This window comes from Clytia hemisphaerica, unplaced genomic scaffold, assembly GCF_902728285.1.
Source record: "Clytia hemisphaerica strain Z4C2 unplaced genomic scaffold, Clytia hemisphaerica genome assembly, whole genome shotgun sequence".
In the NCBI taxonomy this organism is placed as follows: Eukaryota; Metazoa; Cnidaria; class Hydrozoa; order Leptothecata; family Clytiidae; genus Clytia; species Clytia hemisphaerica.
The window spans coordinates 1,024,340-1,050,986 of NW_027104543.1; the positions used below are offsets into that span (position 1 = coordinate 1,024,340).

A 26,647-nucleotide genomic window follows, 5' to 3' on the forward strand; every position below is an offset into this window, starting at 1 on the left:
ATAGGAAAAAAAGGATGCCGGATTTGTGCGGGACGGTGGCAGTATATTTGAAAACAACGAAACGTAAAATTAAAGTTCGCTCCTTTAAAGGTAAAGGACTTTTTAAGAATCGTCTCTTTCTCCGAAATTGTCTCTTTCTCGGAAGATCACATTTTGATTAGCATGGTGTTGCAGCTTGAGGGAAGTGTAAAATCTTTGAATGACATTTCAAAAAATTTTCTATTGATTTCATGTAAAGAAGACCAATAAAAAAGTATGCATTACCTGCACCATACTTCGTGCCTGAGAAATTGCCTGGGATGGGTACGGGAATGTGCTGCTGGTCAGGGTACCTTTTTCACATCCACGAGTCCCAGGTAAGGTCGCAAAAACAACAAAATAGAAAAATCAGTCCCTCGTAGGGTACTTTTTTGGTGGAATTCGGGAAAGAATTGGAAATTTTGGGATTTCAGTTTCATTCAGTAACACTTTTTTTGAACCTCATCGGAACAACCCCGTCTCAATCCTATCTCATATGTGATCGGAGAGTGCTGGGTACACAGGAATTAACATAGGGATTAATATGCAGAACATTACCATTCTAAGTCGCCACTGCAGCAATTTCTTATTTTATTTTTTTCATTTTTTTTCAACGGGAATAACCTTCCTATTTTCTCAAATAATCCTACCACCCTCTGCGTGAATAAGATCTCTAATGACACCTTTTGTTTATAAGACAAATTGAAAACAAGACCTCTTCAATATTTTGATACCGATCGCTAGTGGTTTAAAAAGGGGAGTGTTTTCTACCCTTTTTTTTATAAAAACATCCAAAATTTTTGAAGCCTTGGAATGTCCCTTAACTTTTCGAGTTTCAAGCCTTAAAATGTCCTAAACATGTTCTTATTTTAGCGATTTTTTGAGGATTTTCATTCACTGTCCAATGAAATTCGGTGTTCTAGAGTCTGTAAACCCTTAAAATGTTCTTAACTTGTTCTTAACATTTTGGCCAACGAAGCTTTATGTTCTCATATATAATTTGTTCTTATAAAAAATGTGTATTGATTCGTATGTCTTATAGGGAGTTTGATACACTCCTACACAGGTTTTAAACAACACACCACAGTTATTATGTCATGTGATAAAATCTCCCATTCAACTATTTATTTGAATACCATGGAAAAAGGCTTGGTATTTTCTCAATGGACTTTAGTTGTGCTTGACGTGTATTCAAAAAGGTAATTAAAAGTAATAAAATAATTCGTATTTCCCTATAATGATTTTGGGTTCATATCACCTGGCAATTGATAATTGGATCACATTATCATCAAGAGAGTTAGTTACATATTTCTTTTTTCTTTAAATTCTCTCCAGGGAATAACAGTAACTCATAAATAGTTGAATTTTGTCAGTCCATAATCAAACAGTCTTCAAACGACAACAACACAAGACAGTAGAAGCTCCTTCAGTGTTCATTCAATAACTTTGCAAAGATGAGAGAAATCGTTCACTTACAAGCTGGCCAATGTGGAAACCAAATTGGAGCAAAGGTGAAGATAATTTTTGGTTACTTTGTTGAAAATTTCAATTTTTTTCCTAATTTCTGTATATAAATTAATTAAAAAGAAGTTTTGCGCAATTTTAATTTTTGTAAATGAAGCCCTACGTCGTTTACTTCTTTCAACTTATGGGTTTTCTACATTCATTTCTACATTCATGGCCTTTCTGTTGAGATATCGCCCTTGACTTGAGATGATTCAATTCCTTTTAAACCCTTATCTTCAATCTTTCAATTTTCAAAAAATTTTAGTTTTGGGAAGTGATCTCGGACGAGCACGGTATTGACCCAACTGGAACTTATCATGGCGATTCAGATTTGCAATTGGAAAGAATAAATGTTTATTATAATGAAGCTACTGGTAAGCAGTGAAATTAAACGTCATGAGTAATTAAACAAGTCAAGTTTCAAAGACACTCAAAGTTAATGGGAACCCTTCCAAATGTGAGCCAAAAAATAGGAATTTCGGAAACTCATTCAATGAGGCAGAAAAACTTGTGACTTGAGATTAACGTCAGGTTTTTGTAAAGCATCCCCTTAATTTTAATCAAATGGTCACAGAGCATTTTTACCCATTTCGGACGTATATAGATATGGCTTATTTAGAATTTAGAGATTGTTACATTAATACATTTTTTATCAGGTGGGAAATATGTTCCAAGGGCGGTTCTCGTCGACTTGGAACCTGGTACTATGGATTCAGTGCGTTCCGGACCTTTCGGCCAAATCTTTCGACCGGACAATTTTGTTTTCGGACAGTCAGGAGCTGGCAACAACTGGGCCAAAGGACATTACACTGAAGGAGCTGAACTTGTCGATTCAGTGTTGGATGTAGTACGCAAAGAAGCTGAAAGTTGTGATTGTTTACAAGGATTTCAGTTAACACATTCCCTTGGTGGAGGTTCGTACTAATTTTACTGTCTTTTGAATGTTCCCTGGTTTCTGATGTTGATCCTGGTGATTTACAGTGACGTTCTAATTTTTGCAAGAGACATTGTGTTTTTGAAAAATATTTTTTAACGCACTTGATGAAAAGTTTTATTATACAAACAATTTATAGAGTAAAATGGCTGAAAATCGTCCAAAATAAAAACAATTTAAGAGCAATGCCGAGCCTAGATCTAAATAAAGTACCTCTTCTCTAACCAATCGCTGTATTTCTTCTCAGGAACTGGATCCGGTATGGGAACTCTTCTTATTTCCAAAATCCGTGAAGAATATCCCGACAGAATCATGAACACATTCAGTGTTGTTCCTTCCCCAAAAGTCTCCGATACTGTCGTCGAACCTTACAACGCCACACTCTCTGTTCATCAATTGGTCGAAAATACAGACGAAACTTTCTGCATTGACAATGAAGCTCTGTACGATATTTGTTTCCGAACCTTGAAATTGACCACGCCCACTTATGGCGATTTGAATCATTTGGTGTCCGCAACTATGAGTGGTGTTACAACTTGCCTTCGATTCCCCGGACAGGTAAAGTTACTTTTTTACGAAAAGCTATTCGAAATTTGATGTCCAAGTAAAGTGGTTTGAGTATTCAGCGTGCCCTTACGTAGCATTTTTCCAATGAACAACAATAACTTTAACAGTTTAAAAAATTACCTCGACAAGAACCTATTAACTCCTGAGAAACTATTTTAACTTTTATTATGCAAACTGGTATTTTTCGCCACAAACAGTCACGTGATGCACTTTTCAACCAATGAAACCTAAATAATTTTTAGTGAGTTAATCCGATAGTGTTATTTTAACTAAATTTATAATTCAGTGGTAAAGAATATTTAAAACATTTCTTTAGTTGAACGCAGATCTTCGTAAACTTGCTGTCAACATGGTTCCCTTCCCCCGTCTCCATTTCTTCATGCCCGGATTCGCTCCTCTCACATCACGTGGTTCACAACAATACCGTGCTTTGACCGTCCCTGAACTCACTCAACAAATGTTCGACGCCAAAAACATGATGGCTGCATGTGATCCCAGGTAGGAAAGACTGTTTACCCTTGAAAGAAAATGTTTGGAAACGCCCCCCCCCCCTTAAAGACACTATCATTACTAAAAAAATTTGTCTTATCACAGGCAGTGTTATTCTTATATAGGAAATTTTAAAATCTTTAACTAGGTACACAAGGATAGTACGCAAATCGATTGAATTAGTCAACTTATGTACAGGTTCACTTGTTTGAAAAACTTAAAATAGTTTAAACTAAATCTTTCATTTTTCGCTTTCAGACATGGGCGTTACTTAACTGTAGCTGCAATGTTCCGTGGTCGAATGTCAATGAAAGAAGTGGACGAACAGATGTTGAATGTCCAAAACAAGAACAGTTCATACTTTGTCGAATGGATCCCCAATAACGTCAAAACAGCCGTTTGTGACATCCCACCACGTGGCTTAAAGATGGCAGCCACGTTCATTGGTAACAGTACCGCTATTCAAGAATTATTCAAGAGAATTAGTGAACAGTTCACAGCTATGTTCAGAAGAAAAGCTTTCTTGCATTGGTATACAGGAGAAGGTGAGATTTGTTTCGTGTCATAGATCAAATGTCATACATCGCTGTCTTTGGCGCCTTTCCACGTCCTCGAATAATGCCAACATTTCCTCAACATAGACTCAAAGCTACCTTATAATAAGCAGGCTAAATTGTATAGATAGAAGTTTAAAGTCTGTCTGTATCAGCACCAATTAAGCTCTCTAAATTTTATACACCGCAACACAAATAAATCCTAAATTCATCTTTCTCTTGTAGGTATGGACGAAATGGAATTCACAGAAGCAGAATCGAACATGAATGATTTGGTGTCTGAATATCAACAATATCAAGATGCCACCGCAGATGATGAGGGAGAATTTGAAGAAGAGGAAGAAGAAGATGCTGAGTAAGCAATTTTCAAACAATCCCAAAAATGCCACCGCAATTGAAGTGTCATTCGTATATAAGTTTTCTTTCATTTTTATATTCCTTTATTACTTTTTAGTTAGAAATTTTGTAGATATGCTATAGAAAGTATCAATGACGGTAGTGCAGCCGTGTATTTATTTTATCATTTATCGTAAAAGAAATATTCAAAATGAAAGTTGCCAGTATTTCCTAAATTCCTCCACTTTCCTACAGGAAAAATACGATTGTTCCAGGTGACCTGGTGGCTAAAATGTACAAACCAGCACCCTTGGCTCGAAAAGAAATTATTTATACACTTCTTCGGGCTCGTTATCAGTCATTTCTCTTTCAAAATAAGTCTTGAGATAAGGACAGCCAGGTAACTAGGTGGGGTCTAAACACTTAACGACTTAAAACGAATGAATAAAACATTTTGGCAGTCCTTTAAGGTATAGGTAAAGATATTAAGATATAGAGCCCCCTCACCCTTAGGTTAGACCTAAATGGAACTATCTGCCTTGGATATCATTGGACATATGTTTGGCCTTATTGTGGAAGATTAATGAAATGAACACAGTAAAAGTATCATGAGTAGTATTCCAAAATGGTAATCCTGTTTTACCTAATGGGGATCAAGGATAAGGCTGAATTGAGTTCACTTAGTCTGTTGCCCGAAATGAAGATCCTGTTTTGCCTAGCATGGATCCGACAATAAATGGAAACAATATAATTGAATTGAGTCGAAATTTATTAAACAAAATGACATGAAAGTCGATGGGTTGCTTTGGGGTAACATTGGGGATGTGATGTGTACCTTAACTCTAATCAAACAAGTGAAGCATAATATCCTGTGCACTGTATGGGCTGAGCAGCCAGGACAATGACACTAGGAATGTAGGAGGCCTTAAGGTTACCGAAGGTAAGCCAACACCCCTAGTTGCCATAGAATATCAAAACAGAAAATAAGTTATATGTGTGGCATCTAAATCACTGTGGATAGCGTCGGAGCCAGTGTGTTTTATCTAAAGTACTGTGGATGGCGTCAGAGCCAGTGTGTGAATGTTTGAAAATGTGCGGATTGCATCCGAGCATGTATCTGAGGTATGAAATTACTGTGGATAGCGACCGAGCCAGTATAGAAATATCTGATAGAACTGTTGGTAGCGACCAAGCCAGTGTAGAGGATCAAGGTAATAAAGTTAAAGTATGTTAAAATGGGCAGATTCAGAAATGAAACCACTGGCTAGTATTTGCACAGCACATCCCAAATGGTCGGTCCTTGGGCTAAAAAACCTGCCATCAGGAAAAACTCTAGGACCAACGCTGGGTGGCGATTGGTTGATCACATCGACCCGTAGTGTTCACCTGAAAGAAAAAGAAAACAGAGGAGCAAACCAAGAAAATACATGCGTTGGGTGGGTGGGCGGTAAAATTACTTCAAGGTTATTTGGCAGAGGTGGAGAATGCAAATGGAGTCTGATTTGTAGGGTCTATGTTGGCCGTACTAGTTTCAGAGATAATTGCCGTCAGCCGATCATTGAGAAGAAACATGGCGACCCGGTAAGGCGGGATGCTAGCCAAGGGAATCTGTGCGCGGGACAAGCAGGTTCGATAATTAACCTAAGCTTTAGCTCCAATTACAATAAAATATATAACAGTTTTCAGTTGAACATCAATATTGCCCTGGGAAGTTATCAGACTGTTTCAAACTATCTAGCGCAATTTTTATTTATTTCTATGATCACGAATAACGTAAATTTCTTCCAGTAGATTGATTCCTGTAGAGATAAATGGTTGGAACGAAAAAGATAGTTAACCTTTGTTAATATTGTACTTCGAACTATTTCGGAAGAATTTTTTTTTCAATTTTCCAGGATTCCCTTGAACTTTTTTCTTATTTTTCGGACCACCCTGGATTTTCAACTTCATTTTACTGTGACATCATACCCGCACCCTGTTTTTTTTTTATTTTCCTGACACTGGAAGTCACATAGGGGGTACGGACTATTTCTGGAATAGCCCAATGAATTCATAAAATTCTAAACATCGCTGATTTCGAAATGGTATTCACATTTTTCATACCGCTCTTGGATCAAAAGTTATAGCCCTCCAAAAAGGTCCCGGTGGGCGATAAAGTGACAATGAAATGTTTTGACACTTTTGTCATTTTCTTGCTTTTCAATATTTTTTTAGAATATTCTCATAAAGCTTACATCAATCCGCTTAAAATTACACTTCCAACGATACTACTTTTAAATGTATATTTTTTTTGATTACCAGAAGGGCAATACTCAAAAATGTTTTATGCAACAGACTTTATTAATGGCTATTTGAAAAGGCATGTATTACAAGAATATCGTATCTAATAGTAGAGCGTCATTTGTGAGAGTTTCTTGTTGGCGGTGATTTTCAATATTATTGAATAATGGAGAGTATAGAGTATTATAACATCTAATTAGAGAGGAATTACTTATGTTTTATTTTACGACATCGGTGTTCATCCATGGTATTCACAAAATCACACTTTTTCGATATATCGTAAGTAAGTTTCATGTTTTACGCGGTCAATGGGTTTTATTACGAGAATTTTAAGTTTTCTGCCACGCTGCCGCATCTTTTCTATGTATAACCATTATCTACATGTTTTTCTTTTGTCTTGCTGCTAAATCTTCTCTCAATTTTTCATTCCAGAAAATGTTAGATATAACACGAGTAAACAGATGAATCACTGCAATGAAACCATGAACACACAAAATAAACACGATAAACACTTCAGTTGGCATGTTATCCAGAAAACCGTACGGCCATTCGCCGAATATTGTTGACAAATGGGACATCCAACAAAAGTATAGAACTCCCATACCAATAACTGTGGTCAAACTCACTAAAATGCTTGAGAAACGGTAGTTAACATGGGTAAGCAAGGCCAGTGTAACCAAGGCTGGCGTCGTGTGTAGGAAATGATTGTACCAGCCGAATAAAGGGACAAGTTTTTGGTGTTCTGCAGGGTGGATTCCTTCAACATCAACAGCTGCCACGCCCCAAAACATGACCACCACAACTAATGAAAGACTGGAAACGAACGTTGTGATGACGTAATCACGAATGTGGATCAAACGAGATTGGTTGACTTTCGGGTAACCATTTTTATCAAACTTCTTGCTTTTATCATCAGTTAAAACATTATATAAGTCTGATAGTGTAGCAAATCCATACACGAGCAGAGAGATGTAAGCATTACAGAGTGTCAGATATTTGAACCTTCCACCATACGTTTTGAAGTTAGGTGATATGTAGTGTGTTCGGTCGTGGTAGATACCAAAACAAGACCATGCGAAGGCTAGTGAGTGAAGCAGGAATGATGATTTTGTAACTGATGGTGTACATTCGTAAGACATCTTTATTGGTCCCCTTTCTTGTTTACGATCCAATGTTTTGATGTTATTTGTCTACAACAATAAAAGTGAAAAAAAATATATGCTTACAACATTCAGATCTGCAGTCTTCTTCGATTGAAAAATATATGCTCTCAGTTATAAAATTGTCTACAATATTCTGTCTTGACTTTGTTTTTGAAGATTTAATAGATTCAAAAACTATAGATATTTGCCGAATAATATTTATTTAGTGCCAAACACAGAAAAATGAAGGTGCAAAGCTACTGTTGTATGCTTCTTCAAATTTCATTTTCATCTTCATGATTATCTGAATTCATAATTCATGCTGGTTTTTTATAATATAACATTATGTTTTTAAGAACTTTATAACAAGAATTTTATAACATGAATACTGACAGGTGCAATATGATAAATGAAGATATGAAAATATCTGAAAAGAAACTTTAAACAACATTGAATTTTTTGAATTTTTTTGTAGTAAAAGAGAACGTTAAAAAGCTACTGTAGATGTCTGTATGCGATGATATGAATGTGGCTTGGAGAGTGAATTTAGTGTGTTACATTAGTGTTGTTGGTTGTTTTATTGAAAAGTTGAAAATGATGAGATTTCTTTTAACACAGGGACCGCGGCTCCACTCCAAAGTTTTTGAAGCCTTCCGATGTTCCTTACTTTTTGAGTTTTAAGCTTAAAAAATGTACTTAACATTATCTTTTTTCAACTTTTGTATTTTTGCCCATTTTCCTAAGAATCGGATGTTTTAGACTCCTCAAAGCCTTATCAGATATTTGTAACTTGTTCTTAACTTTTTGGCCATTGAAGAGTCTTATGTTCTCATTTGCAAAAAACACGTGTATATGCTTAAAATTACACGAATATTCCTGTTCTAATTTTTTCAAATTCCCGCTTTTTCTGTATTTCCGATTTATTACCTATTTTATGAGACTCGACTGAATATTTCATAAAATTTTAAAAACCTCCCTGAATTTACCAAGTTGAATATTTAATTACCCAATATACGCGTAAAGAAAAATTACGCGATTATTCCCGTTCATATCGAAAATACCGAAAAAGTGGAAATCTAAAAGAATACTTACTATAAGTCGTTTGTACTTTTAGCTTGTCTTGGTTTATGTGTGTTGAATTTAAAACCAATCTTTACGTTTGTCTGTGTTGATATGTGTGCCTAAGTGCTACCTGCAAGAAAGATGATCATTTTATCATAATGGTGTCGAATAACATTGGAAATGGACACTCAACAATCCAAACAAATCTAAAATTATTTTCTACGCTGATCCATCTTTCAAGTGCACTGATTTCTGACAAAGTTAAAAACTTCAAAAGGGGAGAGAAAGATAACATCAAAGATTCATCCTCTTAGCCTGGACGCACAATGTTGTAATTTAAATTCTCTCTTTCTCTTACTTTGATGTTTCTGGTTCTACGGTTTACTATATTTACATTACAAAATCAGGCGAATATCAACCCCTATCGAGTTTCAGTCCGTTATTTTTATCCCCACTGACTGAAAAAATCCTACCAGGTCTGTGAGAAGGGTGTGTATTTCAAAAGTGAAACACTAGAGGAGCTAACTATATTTCTATGCTTCTGTACTGATATAGGGGATGTACGGAATGGCAGTAACTCTTGACTGGTTGGCTTGATACGCTGAAAGTTAAAGTTCACTGTACGAAGAGGTGTGCGATTGAAGTCATTGTATTGAGCAGTTTTGACGTCAAAAAATAAAATGATAAAATAAAATCCGTTGAAAAACTTTATCAGATGCAAGCAGGCGTTTCTACAACCTGCATGGAAACTAACTTTCAAACTACAAAGATGAAATACTGATCAGAGTGGTAGCTGATTTGTGCAATGCATATCGTAGGTAGTCTATACACTGCACTAACAGTCTAACAGTCAAACAGTCTTTAGCCCTTTACTATCATACCATGTTCATTAAAAAGTGCTTTTCATAAAATACTTTTTTGTGGTCATGGTAATATAATGGAGATTGTCTTTTGTGATTTATGATAATGACATAGAGAGGAAGTTAAAATGAGCTAGAGAACTGTAATTTGATGTGAAACTGCAGAGAGAGAGAGAGAGAGCTGTGTATATCTGTATGGAGAATGTTTTTGATGAAACATGATGGTTTTCTCTATAAAAATAGCGTTGTAATATGTTCTGTCGTTTTATAAGATAATTACAAGAGCAGTTTGCAGTTTGTTACTACATTTTTCAAGCTTTTTTATTGGAGAAATTTCACCATACCAGTTATGATTTTGTGTAATAAGACAATAATGGGAAGAAGGGGGTTGAACTGAGTCTTCTAAATGTTTTTATCCAAAGAAAGTCCGCCATATTACATAGGGTCACTTATTAGCGCCATCCACTCTGTCAAAAAGCCATAAATGGCCACTGGGCTTCCCTCATGCTCGAATTATTAAAGTTTGACGTTTTACTAAGGACTGGACTACTATGGACGGAGCCTTTGGGTTGAACTTCATGAACTAAAGACAAGTTCATGAGATAATTTAATAACTTCTTAAGGACTTAAAATCTTTCAGAAACCATTAAACCATCCTACACATTATACAATTCTCTTTATTAACAGTGTAAATACAATCACAAGATGCTAGCAGCACCAGCACGCTGTATCCCATCCGTCACATTGAGATCGTTCATTCTCCATTCCATCATCTTTGCATGGTGCTCGTTCGGTATTTACAAAGACCAAACTGTTTACATTATACCAAAATTCAAAGAATATGGTGGTCGTGCCCAGTTTTTGACCATGATTACTGCCTACGTATGTCTGGTTGCCTATGGTATTGCTTTCGTGGTTGATTTGATTCAAATGGTGACCGGATTGCTGGAGGATAAAAAAATTACCACAAATGGTTATGAAGAGCATCGATCCATTCTCATATCTTTACGAGACGATTTGGTATCATTTTGGGCGTTCACTTTATCTGTTTTTGTCGTTCTTATGTATTGGTCACTATGCTATATTGATCTGGATGGCGTCCACCCACTTGAGAGCCGTAAAATCACGCCCTTGTTTGGGTGGTATAACCAGTATCTACATACCGTCCCAATTTTCAACGCCTTTTTATTGATTACCAACGTCAATTATGGTTATGGTGGAATCAAAAAAGTCATTTTCAATATTATTCTTCTCGGTTCCGGCTATTTCTTTTGGATCTCACATTTAGCGCAAGTGAAAGGTTACTGGGTGTATGGTTTCATGGATAAATTGAATAAAGTTCAATTTGGGGCGTTCGTTGTGGCGTGTCATTTGATCTTTTTTCTTGTGTATGCTATCGGACGAAAAGTGTCTACTTCGTGTTGGAGTCAAGAATATAAAGAAAGAGTTATCATCGAAAATGAACGCAAAGGATTGTAGGAATTTTTAAAGTTTTTTTTCAAATATCGAATTTAAATTTTCACGGATCATAGTATTTGCTTCAAATTTAATTTATGACGAGTGGACTCTTTCATAAACCTCTGTGACAAATTAAAGATGAGATTTAAAATGGAAGAGTACATTGCATATGCAAACATAAGTATACTTTAAAGTTTTATATTCTTAAAGGTTTTGTTTTCACATAAGTGTTTCCGTTTCATATCAGACACATGTTTCATATCAGGACAGTGTCTCCTTATTGTTTTGTTATATTGTGCTGACATAAGCAAAAAATGTCTTTCTTTTCCTCTTTCTGACCAATCTTGCTCCACATCCGTACAAGTTCAATATCAAAAAGCTTGTAAATTAAAATTGATGAGTAAGCAAACGGTATCACTCTTATTTAAAAACAAAACCTTTAAAGGGGGGTAGATAGCCATCTAAACTGTGAATTTGAAAGTATAAAATTAAAGTAGATTTACTTTAAAAATTTCTTTAATAAAACCCTAATAACAACATAATTCCATACAAGTCATCTAAAGTCTGTCTCAAAATAATCTGCAGGGGAGACAAAATAGATAAAATCCGAATTAAATAGCGCTTTCGTGCTTGTTGAAACGATATTCAGGAGTGGAATATTATCAAAAAATTAAGATGAAACAAAGATGAAAAAAAAACGAAGTAAAAACTTCTTTAAAAAATTCTTAATTAAAACCATCTCAAATGATAGAATTTAGAACGTCGTCACTGCGAAGAAAAATATATTCAACCGAAATCGACTTTAAAAATCATAAAAAAAAAACAAGAAACAGAGCCCATTTTATAGTCAACTGGACAAAAGTTTTAAGCTGCATTTTTGACTGAATAAATATTTTTCGAAATTCTTTTCACAGTGATGACATTCTAAGATTGAAAATTTTTTCATGAGAATGGTCATCATTTTTACAATTCCCCAAAAAACTGATTTTTTTATTCATTTCTTTTCGTCTTTATTTTAAGTATTTTTTTCAAATCCTTCCCATTTGATAATATTTCACTCCTTTAAAGGTTTATTTTTACATAAGTGCTCCCATTTCATATCAGACACATATTTCATATCAGGGCAGTGTCTTGCTATTGTTATAGTATGCTGATATAAGCAAAATAAATGTTTTTCTTTCCCTCTTTCTGTCCAATCTTGCTCCACATCCGTGTGTCAATCCAATGTTAAAAAGCTTGTAAATTAAAAATGATGAGTAAGCAAACGATATCACTCTTATTTAAAAACAAATCCTTTAATTCAACAAGCACGAAAGCAATTCGAATTATCAAACGTTACAACATCTTTATCCTTCACGCAGATAATAGTGTTTTCCTATGTTACATATTAAAACTGATGGTTTTCGTCGTAGAGTCATCCATCACAATCTTTTGAAATGTATTTTTTAAATTGTACTCTATACAGCACCTGACCCCGAGAATGTAGTAAACCCCGAGAATGTAGGTTTCTCATTTTTTAGCATTGTAGCCCTAACGATAGTTCAACTTCATAAAAATTTGTTTCAGAGCACACTGTTACATGTTACTGATTATTTCTGGACAGAAAATTTTAACTTGAATTAATTTTTTCCAACGAAAATCTGAATGGAAGTTGATTGGATATTACCCGAACTGAGACATTTTTTGAATAAATCCTCTCTAAATCGAAATCTATTGGAATAAAGTTATGATGATAGGGTATTTTCTTAGTCCTAATGAACTAAGGAAATGGGGAAAATAGTCCATTTCAATATTTACTGTTCTGAGTTAGATATTTTGACGAAAATGTTTGACCTAACTTTTGGGGTTAGTTGACCTACAATTTGGGGGCCTTTATAACCCGACATAAAAAGTCTGTCAAATTATATAAAAATTGTTTGTTGTACTTTTATAACATGAAAGTACTACCTGAGAGATGATTAATGTTGAAATTTTGAGCTTTTACGACGTGTCCCAGACCCGTTGGGGCCCCAGCCCTATCAGAAAATTTGCCTAAGGTTGGAGCAATAGAATTTCTATTCCAATTTGGACTTAAGTAGAAATTTTTGGACCCGATGTGGGAAAAAGTTCCACCGGGGCTGTGCGGCAGGGGTGTTGTTACATTATTCACATATTTCAACACAAAATTTTCAACCTACAAAATAAAAACAACTTTCTTGTCTCTTCTTTTCGTCCTTTCTTTTACTTTTCCTCATTTGTAGCACGATGAAATTAATATATTTGTTAATTTTTTGTCAGCGTATATTTCTAAAGTATGAATTTCACTTAGAGAACAATAATTTCCGATGAATACCGAAATTCCATTCTCAACAACCGAATCTCTTTTCACCTACATTCTGGGGGTTAAAAAGTGAAAAAATCCAATTTTCAGAATAACAAAATGCTCTTTAGAATATTGTTTTCGCATAAAACATTTCTAAAATTTGCTGTTAGAATTAATCCAATTGAAAAAATATCAACATTTTACTATTACTAGATTTAAAGCCATAAAACCAAACCTACATTCTGGGGCTATAACGAAAATGGGAGTCAACTTCAAGGACCAAAAAAATTGGTCTATCTATCATAAGTAATGAAACTAACCCCTGGGAAAGGATTTTGGGAGTTCAAAATTTCGTTGAAAATATTTAATATCTTTTAAAATGCAAATCTACATCTTTCAGGTCTGATTCAAATTTCACCTACATTCTCGGGGTCAGGTGCTGTAAGTTAGATTTTGAAATTTGAATAAAAAAAGAAAAAAAAGAATCTTTGAAAACCCAAGTCCATCTTTTTTACTACATCAATTCATAAACTGATAGCGCACCCATTGGAATTCCTGACTGAATATCAATTTTGGCCATTGCTTCAAACAACTTTGTAACATGTACCCACATTGGGCCTTTTTGACCATTATCCATAACCAAGACATGATCACCTTGGGAACCAGCAATAACAGAAAAGACATTTTTCGGCTCTTCGCTTATTCCAAGGATTGATTGATCATAATTGACAATGATACCCGAAACTCGAACCAATAATTTTTCAGAGATAAATTCTTTAAATTTATCAGCATTCGTAAATATTTCTCGGCTACCTGAATCCTTTGCAATAAAGTTATCAATTTCTTCAAGTTGTGATTCACTCAAATTTGGCTCATTTTGAGCTATCTTCAAGAAAGTTCCAAAACCTAAATGCATTGCCAGCAATTCTAACTGTGGCATTGAGAAACCTGTTTCCTTTGATGTGTTGTTCAGATACTGTGTTTGAATTTCCAACATCTCATCCAATGATAATGTGATCTGGAGACCTTGGTCAACCTGAAAAAAGAACATTGCAATAAAAAGAACTAGCCGGTACCCGGCGTCGCACGCCGGTTTAGCTGTTTGCTGAACGCATTTAAAGTCCTTTCGATGTTGGGAAGGTGGCTTAAACACCCCTTAAACACGATGAAATCAAAATTAAAGGGAAGAATTCTCTTCAAAGTTTGACTCTATCCCTCCCGGGTGACGTATCTTTTAACCATATTTTGAAAAATATTTTTGTGGCAAAAATGATCAGAAAGCAGAAAGGGCGCCATTCCCAAATTACACCATACCGGCGACCAGCGACGTCCGAGACGGCTCTGCAATTAGATTTTTTTTCTCGCTTCGCTCGCGTTATATTTGCCGTATTTCTTGATGTTTAGGAAAACTTTGATGTCAAGATAAGCGGAGTGAAATAATAGACATGACACACGATTCGTCGAAAAAAGGCAGCCCGGGGGGTGCTTAGGCAAGAGAAGGAAGGGTATTGGTATATGCCGGCCTTAAAGGTGCCTTTTTTGAAACATGGCAGTTTGAAAAATCGGAAAATCAAACTTCAGTCCCACTAAGAATCGGAAAAATTTAACTTTTTGCCCCCAGAAAGATAGAAATTTGGTGAAATTAGTCCCAAAAAGTGAATTAAAATTCACACAATATCCCTTGTTTCTTCTCCTCTTTATTCTGCTAAGGGCCCGGGGGGGGTTACTTAGGCAAAATGGGTGCCGGGTATGTGCGAGCCATAAGGGTACCTTTTCTCATTCCTCAAAAGTCTCTCAAAGGGGTACAAATTCAAAAGTTAGTCTCTGAAAGGGTCCCAAAATCACGAAAATCAAAGATTTCTCTCTCAAAGGGTCACGATTTCTAAAAAAATGGACCAAAATTTGGTGAAAATCAAACCAAAATTTGGAAAAAATGGACCAAAATTTAGGAAAAAGTCTCTCAAAGGGTCCCAAAATCACCAAAATTTTGTCTCTCAAAGGGTCGATTTTCGATTTTCGGCTCGGACAACCCGTCACCTCGCAAACCTAGTAACCCTAGTACCCCCCCCCCCCCCCCCCCCCCCCCCCCCCCGGGGCTAAGGGTCCAAGGGGCAGGGCCGAAAGTCAGCTCGCAACCATAGTCCCCCCGGAAGGCAGCAATTTTATGGTGCTTTTTTATAAATAACTTCGTCATAACTTCGATAACTTTTCAAATTCAACAATGACTTAGATTTACAGCAAAATAATTATCGACATAGATGTTTAAAGGTCCCTTTTTTACGAAGAAAGAACACTCTAGTTTTTACCGCCTTTTGAATGTAATTTTAATGTTGCTTGTTGTTCTAACAAACTTGTCTTGTGATTCTTATGTTTTATTTTATATTTGTTCTTTTCTTTAACAGATTCTGTTTAAAAGATTTTCTTTTGTTTTGAAAAGAATTCGAATGTCTCAAATCAAATAGGTCGTTAATTACATTCGAAAATATAAAACAAAAGAAAAGAAATAAAAAAAAGAGAAAGTCTAATCTATCAATCAAAACAAAGTCTTTATAAAACGGCGCGAATCTGATTTAACACATTTGTGGAGCAAGAAGCAAAAGTCATCTTTTAAAAGAACAAAACATTGCTTGCGAAATCGAAAGTGACACACAGACAGAAAACAAAATGACATACGCGTTATACTATTAATATATAGATGATTGCCAACTCATCACAGACACCCGACGCAACCCCTAAAATTCTTATATGGTAAAATCAGTTCACTGAGACAGGGTTGTATTAAAGAATTTTTTTTCCATTTGCACACACAGCAATTCTAAAACACCCGTGTCACAGACCCGCTGGCAGTGGCGTGGTGGGAAAATTTCTCTGGGGTGACCAAGGCAAATATGGCGCCCCTCTCTATACGCTCATTATGAATACAAAAAAGGGAGCGTGCGAGCGAAGCGAGCCAGAAAATTTTGAGTTTTTGAGGTGATGAGGGGCGCCATTTTTGTTTTTTCATTTGTCAATCTTTCGATATGGGCGCATGAAAAATCCTTCTTGGCGTCCCTTATTTTTGGGCGCCCCTTCTCAAAAGGGCTCCGCTGGGGGGGGGGGGGGCCTGGCCCCCCTGCCACCACGCCACTGCCCGCTGGGACCCAGCCCCACCGAAAAATTTGGCAAAAATTTCGTCCCCGGTGGGAAAATACCCTGGAATTTCAGGGAAATTCATTTTGATTTCATCACCACTCGAAATTCAATGTTTAAAAATTGCACTCCAAAACCATCCCCACTGGATTTTTTAACCTTAGAATTTCTATCCCCGTTGGGATTTCAATAGGAATTGTTATCCCTACTGACGAAAAGTTTCACCGGGACTGTGAGACAGGGGTGTTTTAAACAAAAGAAAGGACACCTCTTTTCCTCTCCCACACTGTAAGAGCACAATCTTCGAGAAATTGTTTTGTTTATTTGCACATTGACAGTAGTGACGTTGCCGTCTGGCTGTTCTTGAAAAAACATGTGAACTAAAGTATACATTCTTTTGAAAAAGACTTTAGGTTTTTTTACACGTTTATTCTCAGTAAGTCCTTTTTTATTGGGATGAGCAGTAGTTTTTATAAGATACTTCACTAATTGGTCATTTAAAGTAATAGAGATGACGCGTTCTTCAGAAAAAGTAATAAGATTGTTTTTATTACATCTTGACGACCAACCAAATCACATAAGAGCTTGTAAAAACTCCAGCTTGTCCCTTTTTATTCCATAAAGGCACGTTTCTACATCAAATAACGGTAATAAATTTGTTTAAACAGATCTCTTAGCTCTAGTTTAGACGGGCCTTCTTTTCGCCCTGCCTATAGACAGATCTCGAAACCTTTATCAATAGAAAATTCATCGATGAAAAAATTCGTGGACAAAAAATATATGTCAGAAAAATATTTCGACAACGGCCAATAATTTCGTAATTTTTGCCAACGATTTTTTCACCAGAGTAAATTAAAAAACACCAGTAAATTATGACTCCTTAGAGTTAATATTTCCTAGCAACTATTTTAGACTCCCCCTGGTTTATAATGACTCTAACTCGACTGAAGCTAGAATCTAAGTTAAGCCTGTCTGTTTGATACTGCATATACCAGAAGACTTCCAAAGTTGTCGGATGGATGAAATTGGGTACAAATACTTGTTCATCGTGTTTCTAGATGAGATTGATTCAAAAATTGACAGGGTAGAAATTTTCCTTATGGGTTATTTTTGTTCTCTATTACCAGTTTTTTAAGGACAAGCCAAGAAGCTTTTGTATTAATTCATTGTATTTGAAAACATTTCAATGATTCGTTTAAAGGACTAATTCGATGAAAAATCATACAATGACATGGCGGATTTACAACACCATGTACAATAACGAACCATACGTTGAGAAAGGTAAAGTGATCCATTTTCGATCTAAGTCTGAAGTTCGGAATCTTTCAATGCAGATTTGTGATGACTTCGTCAAATTAAACCTTTCCAAACCTTTCCAAATTACACCTTTAATTCTAAAGACTCTCTTTAGCTTTTTTGGGTCCCTTGGGACAAGAATGAGTACAAGATTTCCAAGAATTGTGAATGCAGTGTGTTAGGGTCTCGTTAGGGTTAGTTAGGGTTAATGCAATGCAATACAATGACTTCTTTTGTTTGACATTCGAGCATAGGCGGGGAGTCTTATCCAACTAGTTTTTTTTAACACCCTCCTCAGAAAAAGGGTTAAGGGAGTTATAATTTCCTGGGAAAATTCTACTCTAGGAGAGTGCTTTTTTACTAGGTTATTATGACTGGGGGAGTTTTTTCTTTTACAGAGAGTAAAAATAATCCGCTATACTGGTAGAGAAAAATACCCTATAATTTCAGACTCACTTGAAAATTGACTTTGTTTTCATACCCATTTGAAATTCAACGGAAAAATTTCACTGGGTTTTTTGGCCTGAGAGACTTTCTATCCCCAATGGGATTCGATTGAAATTTTCATTCCAAATGTGAACAAGAAATCGGCCATATAGATTGCACCTGATGATATTTTTTGGGCACCAATAAACCGATCTTAAAAACCTTTTTTTATTGGAACAATTTAGTGGGAAAAATGAGGCTCAAAAACCAACGCATAAGAACATCCATGAGAACAACCATGAGTCTAAAATTACTAAATATTAAAGAAATTAAGCGCGTCAAAATTGTAAAAATAGCGGTATAAGGACTGAAATAGTTAAATTTTGTACTGAAAATAGTCAAGTCTAAATAAATGTTACTTGTTCTAACAAGAAGAAGTGAACGTGATCAAAAAGAGAGGTATCAAATGCTGGAGCTAAAAATATTGCGACTTTAAAAAGTATCTACGTAAAGATGTCTTAAATAGATTAAATCTGATTTTAAGCTGATTTTGAAACAATTTAATTAATGTTTTACAATGTTTTTTGTCAATATGTAAATATATTGTACGTTTTGTTTTACCCAAAACCATGATAAGATTTAAATACAATTTCTTTTGTCAAATATGCAAGTAATATATTTTTTTATCAAACTTCCTAGGGGGTAGTAAGGGGGTAGGAGGGGGAGGGGAGTGAAGTTCTTTGGGAGAAGCGAAATCCTTTTAAAGAGGTGAAATTTATTACCGGTCAATTTAACTGGAAGATTAATGTTCGACATTGTGAAGCCAGCTTTTTACATGATCGAACTTTCCCTACTTGACATGTAGTTTCTACCTTAACCCCCGTCTTAACCCCCTCCACGTTGAACTACCAATAGATTAAGACATTCCATCATTTTTTTTTTGATAAGGCGTCTTTTGGTCAACTAAACAATTGAGTTATTGTGAGGCAATACATTTTTTTGACATGAATATACCAACTTGTATGTGTATCAAAATTTATTTGCTGATTTCAAATCATTTAGTCACGTTTATGATGAAAATTATAACTTGTTGAAATGGTTATGATATAGTCATTGGAAGTGTAAGTGTGTGAGAAAAGTGGAAAATTGGATTGAAAATGTTTCTTTTTATTCTTTAACCTTGATCTTCTCAGTTTGATTGGTCTATTTAATTGCACGATGAGTTATTTTTTCTTATTTGGCGCGCCTTCAAAGAGAGCAATTAATCGTTAATTGCATCCTGTAGAGAGCACTCTTCGATGCCTCGCCAATGTTTACAAAATTAATTTTAATGCTTTTTTCTTTCATCGAACGTTTTAATTGCGTTCGAGATTCAATTTGTGAGAAAGAAAATCTATAAACGACGATAAAGAAAAACATAGAGAGAAGAGAAAAATATGATTTTCAGTGGAATTTACTTTCCTAACCGGGAAAAAGTAGTGCGATTAGCTCGTAATCACATAATAACTCGTACAATTTGAAAATATCACTCGTGATTTTTTTTGTTTCGAATTTTCCTCGTCCTTTCAGACTCGGAAAATTAATAACAAAAAAATCACGAGTGCAATTATTCTCGAATTGCACTCGTTATCATGTGATTACATATACTAATTTTTAATTGTTATTAATTGTTATTTAGATGATTTATTAATAAAGGTTATGGAATGTATAGAATTCTCTTGGACATTTAATCCATGGCTACTGGAACACTCGAACAATGTTTAAGGAAATTGGCTCCCAGGACTATCGATCCCACCAAATGTACTCCAGCAACTTCTATTTACCAAGAACTGTCAAAACCACCCGAAACTCAACAACGGCTAGATCACCAAGCAAAACAATGGTTCAACCTTGGGAACAGTCAAACATTTAATGACCCAATCTCTGCAGCCGAGTACCTTCTAGAACGAGAGTATGGCGACTCATTTCTTTTTAAACCAGATTGTCATAAACCAATCTTCATTCCTTCAAAATTCATGTCAAACCAGTATTGTAAAAAATCAAACATGGCTGTTTTCGATTTTGATATTGAACAAAAAATAAAAGAAACACTTGTGAATCTGAAAAACGAATCTCCTGACTTTTGGTTTACTAAAGAACTCGATGTCTTTCTCCAAACACAACAAATGAATGATGAAATCAACCAAAAAGAATTCAACAACTGGATTCTCAAAATCAAAACAATGCACTTAATGTTACAAGAAGTTCAAGTAGAGAATTTACCAGAAAATCTACCATCAACAACTCCTGCCGATTTCGTCAAAGATTGTTTAAATCAGCTGAAAAGTAGCGCACCAACTTCAAACCTAATTAAATGTTTCACCAGTTCTAAACATTTCAAAATTATTTCAAGAGAAGCTCAAAAATCACCTCCCCAAGATTGTAGGTTGAAGTGGTTCCTCGATTTGAACATTGCAGACCGTGGGGAAAATGTAGAGCGCTCCCTAATAGACCAGCTGTATTCTCTTAAAGGCAGTGACATTCTAAAAGAGACTGTTATTCTATCATCAGTTAATTTCCTTACCGAATTGACAGGAAAACAGCATCAAGAGTTTGACTTCCTTCTTTTGTCATGGACACGAAAACTAATCATCGGTATCGAAGCTAAACGACAGCTCAGCGATGCAAAAGCTTTCGAACAACTTGATAAGTATCACTCCATATTCGAAAAGAAACTCAGTGATCAACTGGGACCAGGATGGAGTTTCTATCCAGTGGTTTACGTTGAGAAAGTAGACACTAGCTTACCACCTTCAAATCATTACATCAATACCAAGACAGATATCAAGACATGGTTATCTACCGTCATGCACCTTTTTCCAGAAAACCTGAATGTTCAGTCTATGGAGCAACTGAAAAAAGTACTTCAAATCATAGTGTTCACTATCCACATCTCCAAAAAAGATCAACCTAGACCGATAACTTCTTCATACTGGGTTGACTATGTATCCGATGTCATTGACTCGTTGTCAAATGCACACAATATTATCTTTTATTCCCAACAGCAACTTCCCTTGATGTGCTCCGACAATCCGAAATACAATAAAGTATTTTTCATGGCTGGTTACGGAACGGGGAAGACATTTTTGTTAGAACAAAAGGCCATCATGTTGAGCAGAAGTGACGGGTACAAAGACGGTGTGTATTATGTAGTTTGCAATGAGCAGAGTCTCCTTTATCATGAGCGAAAACTTGAGTTGGGAAAATATGGAATTCACGTCATTTATGATGTGGTGAGTATATACGTTAAAGGTTTTCTACGGGAATAAAAGGAGCTTATTTTAGGCAGTGTCTTCATGCTGAGTAAGATAAATTAAAGCTACTTTTTTACACAATGATATCCTGCAAACAAGTGAAAGATCGAAAGTTGTTTCGAGATGTGACCTCGCATTCTATTGCTTTTGTAAACAAAAAAATAGCAAAGTTGATTGCGAGCAAATTTGCAATCAAGTGTTTTTTGATTATAGGATAGAAAACGTTTATTATAAACATAAAAAAACATTCGAAAGAGTATCAGTAAAAGTTCCTTTGTTTGAGGAATGTTTTTTTTATTCAATGTATTTTCATTTTTTCAAAACCTTCTTCTTATCTTGTCGCATACTTGTTTTTACTACATCAGCATCATCAGACCTTTCAATCAAAACAAAACCTTTAACTCAAACGCTCATTTTCTGACAAAAACGTTTATTCGCAAAAATTAATCCGACCTGTGCCGACCAATCGAGATTCTTTTCAGCGCGCAATCAACGCAGAGCAAAGTAACCATGACGGCAATCCAAGATCTTGGATTAAGTTCAAAGTTGATATTTTTATTCGCGTCGTTGAAAATATATAATCATATAGAATTTTCAAGATTTAAACTCTCTCCGGTCACGGTTGTACGGGGCTTCAAACCGGGTTGTAGTCCGACTTTTTTAAACTCTCATTCTTTTTCCAATCTTTCCTTCTTCTCCTTTGATTTACCCTGAGTATCAGAGTTTTCAAAGAATATATCAACCTCTGAAGACCAATGATAGGAATTTTATCGCGCATGTGTCAATCTAATCACTGTAGAAAGAATCAAAGATGAAGAGCAAATATTACCATATTAATGGCCATTAATGTTAATGTCTAGCAGACTGTATCAATATACACGTTTACTGTTGACGAATTCCCCAGAAACCTCTAAGTGTAATTGAAATGAGTTTCTTTCAAAAGAAATGCACTATATGATTCCAAAATGTATAACACAGTAATTACTAAACCATTAATTATGGTAATGTTCCCTTTGATTTGATTAAACTTTTTTTTCTTATAGGAAAAACTGATTGGCAAGATCATACCAGAAGAACTGTCACGTGTAAAAGCAATTTTCTTTGATGAGTGGGATGGTTATAAGCAATCTTCTAGTCGAAGACAAGATCTTGGAAAGCGCTTAATAAAAGAAGTCCCAATCTGTTGGATAGCTCCAAATAGTTTATATCGATCAAAATACAGCACACCCTCCATCAAAAAAGAACTCGGTGATGAATTTGTCCTCGTTAAACTAGCTCTAAATCTTAGAAACACGAAGGAAATATGCAATAAAGCTATGAGTGTTGCCGACCAAACCTTGTTTCAGTACGCTAACGGTTTAACAAAGCCACCTCCAAATTTTCCTAACGGTCTAAGTCTCTATTATGCAGAGTCATTCAGTGAAGCAATATCTCGAGTTCGTTTGAAAACTAAGAAGGGAATACTCGTTGTTTCGGAAAATACGAAAGTCAAGTTAAAAACAAAAGTGAAAGTGAAGTTTTACCATGATCATCAGAGTGATTTTTATTCCACTCAAAATCCAGTCGATTTCTTAAATCAAGGAAATATCCTTATCACATCACCTAATTTATTATCAGGCTTTGAATGGCCTGTTATAATCTATTTTAAGTGTTTCGATTTGGACGAAGATAACAGTATTGAAAGCCACGAATGTAACATAATATCAAGATGCACCTCCTTGCTCTATGTAATCGGAATGGAAGATGCACTTTTGAAATCTTATCCTTTCACTGAAATTTCTTCATTATTAGAAGTTACAATCTCTGATGGAGCACCTCTTAGTAACTTTAAGGATCTCATGAGAAAATATATCGATGATTATTCGAACCGTTACCGTCAAAGAAACGAGATGCTACGAGATCTTCTACCCATTTTGAAAACGACTATTGAAAACATTTCACAAGCTAAGGACAAAACCATACCATTTTCTATGTTAAAAGATCTTTTCAAAATTTTGCTCACGGAACTTTGGAGTAAAAATGAAAAATCTGGGCTGTTAGTTCCATGTGCAATTCTAAATATTTCAAACTCTTTCGATTTCAACGAACTTCAAAAGTACTTGGATATCAATTATTATTTGTCTGTTGATTGCATCAAAGACATTTTTTCTGAAGTCAGAATTTGGTCTGTAAATACAGTGAAAGAAGATTTCTGGAATTATTTCGAAATTGACAGCTTTTCAAAGTTTCTACAGCCAGTCATCAGTGTTCTAAAGACCCAGAGATCTGACAGCGTTAAATTGAAACAATTCAAATTTTGCGCAAGTAAGTACATCATCGATCATTTAAACCGTTTCAATCGTTATCTCTGGATACAAGACCTTCTACCCATTTTGAAAACGACTATTGAAAAGATTTCGCATGCTTTAGACGAAATCGTACCATTTTCTATGTTAAAAGATCTTTTACAATTCTTGCTCACAGACCTTTTGAAAGAAAAGCAAAAATCTTTACTGATGTTTTTTCAGCCTACGTTTCTTCATATTTCAATTTGTTTTAATTATGAAGAACTGGAAAAATACCTCAGCATTGACTATTTGCATGGGATATACACTGAATTTAATTCCGGAAAGCTGTCTTCAGAAATGAAAGTATATTTCTGGCAACAATTTGAAATTCACCATTTATTTGAATTTCTAACACCAGGATTCAGTGTTTTGGAAACCCCTAAATCTGACAAAATACTTTCAAAGCAATTCAGATTTTATGCTGGAAAATGCATTTTAGAATATCTGGATAATATAGATCAATTTGATCCGACTCGAAGTGAACGGTGTGTACAAAGTTGGCTACATAATCTTCTACCCTTTTTGAAAGATACTATTGAACGGATCTCGAAAGCTTCAGAAAAAAATATAACTTTTTCAGTATTTGAGGATTTTATAAAATGCTTGCTCAGAGACCTTTTAAACGATGCTGAGAATACCTTGGTAATCATCCACTACGTCATGAAAAAGCTGTTGGATAGTTTTATTAAGTATGATATTCAAAGTTGGCTCCGTATTCATTTTAATATATACCATTTTATTTACTTAGCGAAATTTAGTATAAAGTAGAGCAATCGACGTAACAAGACTCGGATCGAACTTTAACGCTTATTTTGTTTTGACACAGCCCATTTTTCGAAATCGTGCAATAGATTTTACTTTACTCCGTGGACGTTTTGATATCAACGTTTTAAACAGTCTATAAAATTCTTTTTGTATGTACTGGCGGAATATATACCCGGGGGGGGGGGGTACTTAGGCAAAAATAGGTGCTGGGTATGTGCGGACGGTAAGGGTCGGGTTTTCACCTTTCAAAGTCTCTCTAAGGGTTACAAAAATCAGGAAATTTCAAAGTAGTCTCTCTAAGGATGGGAAAAATCACGATTTTTAGAAAAAAAAATTGATTTTGAGAGAAAAAATTACAAAAAGTCTCACTAAGGGTAGGAAATTTTTGAAAATCAGAGAAAAATTTTCGAAAAAGTCTCTCTAAGGGTCACTTTTTCACTAAAATTTGGTCTCTCTAAGGGTCGGTTTTCGGAGGTCCCGTCCGCACATACCCCTCATTTACCAACCCTAGTACCCCCCGGGAATATATATCTAACTTTATAGTATCTTTTTCTCATAGCCTTACAGTAGTTTATATATGTTTATGTTTTAAAGAAAAAGCAGTTGATTGGATTTTGATTAAGTCTTTTTCTCTCAATTTTCCATCACAATACTTATCTCTCTTATCAGGGCCGTTGACTATCCAATTCAAAATTATATTACTATATTCGAATCAGGAGTCACGGTTCCATTTTGCAAGTGATAGGGCCATGATAAAGAACTAAGCTTCTTAACTTTTTAAATAAAAAAATCAGCATTTTTGGGTAAAAATCTTTGGATTTCTACATTTTTTTAAAAATAGCATATTGTTTTCTGGACCCTTACATGGGCCTATCTGCAACCTCCCAGGATGGGAAAACTTATACACAGTCCGTCAATTCAACAAAATCGGTAGCACTTGATTTTTCGATCAAAAATCGTTACCTTTTTCATCAAAATTTCAGCTTCTTCTTCTGTCTTCGCATTGGAGAGTTTGATACGATATGCAACATTGATCGCATTGATCAACATCACCAACGATGCTGGTCCACTCAGTTGTGGTTGGTCGTACTCAAAATATTGATCCATCATCTGTTTGAAATAAGGCGTAAAATAATTGTTTTTTGACTTGTTAAATTAATTTAAAGTATCTACTATGGTTTGCTTATACAGTATCTTTAAAGAAAGGAAAAAACTTCGCTTTTTTATTTTGGTTTGTCAGCACAAGATACACGCCTGCCTTTCATATAATAAACTTTCGCCTTTAGGCTTCAGTGCAAAATTCGTTGAAAATTCGTTTAATTTCGCTTTACCACAATTATGATTTTAGACAACCTTTCAACGTTTTCAATTCCATTTGGAATTTTCTGTTCGATTTACCTGCTGGGATTTGATGGTGCATTCGTTCCATAGTTGTTGTCCAAGATTACTTCGAAATTCAACTAAAGGTGGTATAGCCGGCGGTGAAGACAAATGCATTTCTTTTTTGATATATTTATTGACTACTTTGTATCTAGAGGAAAATGAAATTATAAAATAAAACAAATTCTGAAAATATGCAATGTGAAACATCACAGAAACATGGATCCATAAAAACCAAGACACTTTAATGGCGCATTTTAAGTAAATTCGCGAAAATTAATTCTGCAGACCATTTTAAAAGAAGCCGACTTGCGATCATTATCTTGTCTTTTACTGAATGTACTTTTCTCAATAACTATTTTTTATATAAATGAACTTACTCAACATTCATGACAACGATTTATAACAAACATTTTTGAATGGAAATTTGACACGCCAAACCCTGAAATACTTGACAATGACGTAATTGAAATTTGATATACTTAGGAGCGACAATGAAAATAATGTAAGGTCAACATTATCA

At 35.2% G+C, this 26,647-nt stretch overlaps 4 protein-coding genes across 5 annotated transcripts; 2 read left to right on the top strand and 2 right to left on the bottom strand.

The window, feature by feature from the left end:
* The first annotated feature begins 1,351 nt into the window (after positions 1-1,351).
* On the top strand, positions 1,352-4,621 carry LOC136822602 (tubulin beta-4B chain-like). The gene is made up of 7 exons (XM_067078864.1): positions 1,352-1,529; positions 1,790-1,898; positions 2,181-2,438; positions 2,706-3,016; positions 3,342-3,523; positions 3,773-4,059; positions 4,294-4,621. The coding sequence occupies exons 1-7, from the start codon at positions 1,473-1,475 to the stop codon at positions 4,425-4,427; spliced, it is 1,338 nt and encodes a 445-aa protein (XP_066934965.1). The 5' UTR covers positions 1,352-1,472; the 3' UTR covers positions 4,428-4,621.
* A 2,440-nt stretch (positions 4,622-7,061) lies between these two features.
* LOC136822644 (androgen-induced gene 1 protein-like) lies at positions 7,062-7,823 on the bottom strand. The gene has a single exon (XM_067078912.1). The coding sequence runs from the start codon at positions 7,821-7,823 to the stop codon at positions 7,062-7,064; it is 762 nt and encodes a 253-aa protein (XP_066935013.1).
* A 1,120-nt stretch (positions 7,824-8,943) lies between these two features.
* LOC136822604 (uncharacterized) lies at positions 8,944-26,271 on the bottom strand. Of its 2 annotated transcripts, XM_067078867.1 has the most exons (4): positions 26,143-26,271; positions 25,708-25,854; positions 14,052-14,544; positions 8,944-9,007 (listed from the first exon to the last, which is right to left on the bottom strand). In XM_067078867.1, the coding sequence occupies exons 1-4, from the start codon at positions 26,239-26,241 to the stop codon at positions 8,967-8,969; spliced, it is 780 nt and encodes a 259-aa protein (XP_066934968.1). In that variant the 5' UTR covers positions 26,242-26,271; the 3' UTR covers positions 8,944-8,966. The 2 variants fall into 2 exon arrangements, with proteins under 2 accessions (XP_066934968.1, XP_066934969.1); XM_067078868.1 differs by lacking the exon at positions 8,944-9,007 and having other exon boundaries at positions 13,989-14,544.
* Positions 19,903-25,422, top strand: LOC136822634 (uncharacterized). The gene is made up of 3 exons (XM_067078902.1): positions 19,903-21,631; positions 22,696-24,069; positions 25,414-25,422. Exons 1-3 carry the CDS (start codon positions 20,093-20,095, stop codon positions 25,420-25,422), a joined length of 2,922 nt encoding a protein of 973 aa, XP_066935003.1. The 5' UTR covers positions 19,903-20,092.
* Positions 26,272-26,647: the final 376 nt, after the last annotated feature.

What these genes read in the sequence shown, in the direction of transcription:
- LOC136822634 (XM_067078902.1), top strand. Translation starts at nt 20,093, where the DNA reads ATGGCTACTGGAACACTCGAACAATGTTTAAGGAAATTGGCTCCCAGG. An exon ending in TTCACGTCATTTATGATGTG is followed by an intron (nt 21,632 to 22,695) that starts GTGAGTATATAC and finishes TTTTTCTTATAG; the next exon opens with GAAAAACTGATTGGCAAGAT.
- LOC136822644 (XM_067078912.1), bottom strand. Translation starts at nt 7,823, where the DNA reads ATGTCTTACGAATGTACACCATCAGTTACAAAATCATCATTCCTGCTT.
- LOC136822602 (XM_067078864.1), top strand. Translation starts at nt 1,473, where the DNA reads ATGAGAGAAATCGTTCACTTACAAGCTGGCCAATGTGGAAACCAAATT. An exon ending in TTATTATAATGAAGCTACTG is followed by an intron (nt 1,899 to 2,180) that starts GTAAGCAGTGAA and finishes ATTTTTTATCAG; the next exon opens with GTGGGAAATATGTTCCAAGG. An exon ending in AACACATTCCCTTGGTGGAG is followed by an intron (nt 2,439 to 2,705) that starts GTTCGTACTAAT and finishes ATTTCTTCTCAG; the next exon opens with GAACTGGATCCGGTATGGGA.
- LOC136822604 (XM_067078867.1), bottom strand. Translation starts at nt 26,241, where the DNA reads ATGCATTTGTCTTCACCGCCGGCTATACCACCTTTAGTTGAATTTCGA. An exon ending in CTGAAATTTTGATGAAAAAG is followed by an intron (nt 14,545 to 25,707) that starts GTAACGATTTTT and finishes TTCTTTTTTCAG; the next exon opens with GTTGACCAAGGTCTCCAGAT. An exon ending in TCAGTCAGGAATTCCAATGG is followed by an intron (nt 9,008 to 14,051) that starts GTGCGCTATCAG and finishes GGTAGCACTTAG; the next exon opens with GCACACATATCAACACAGAC.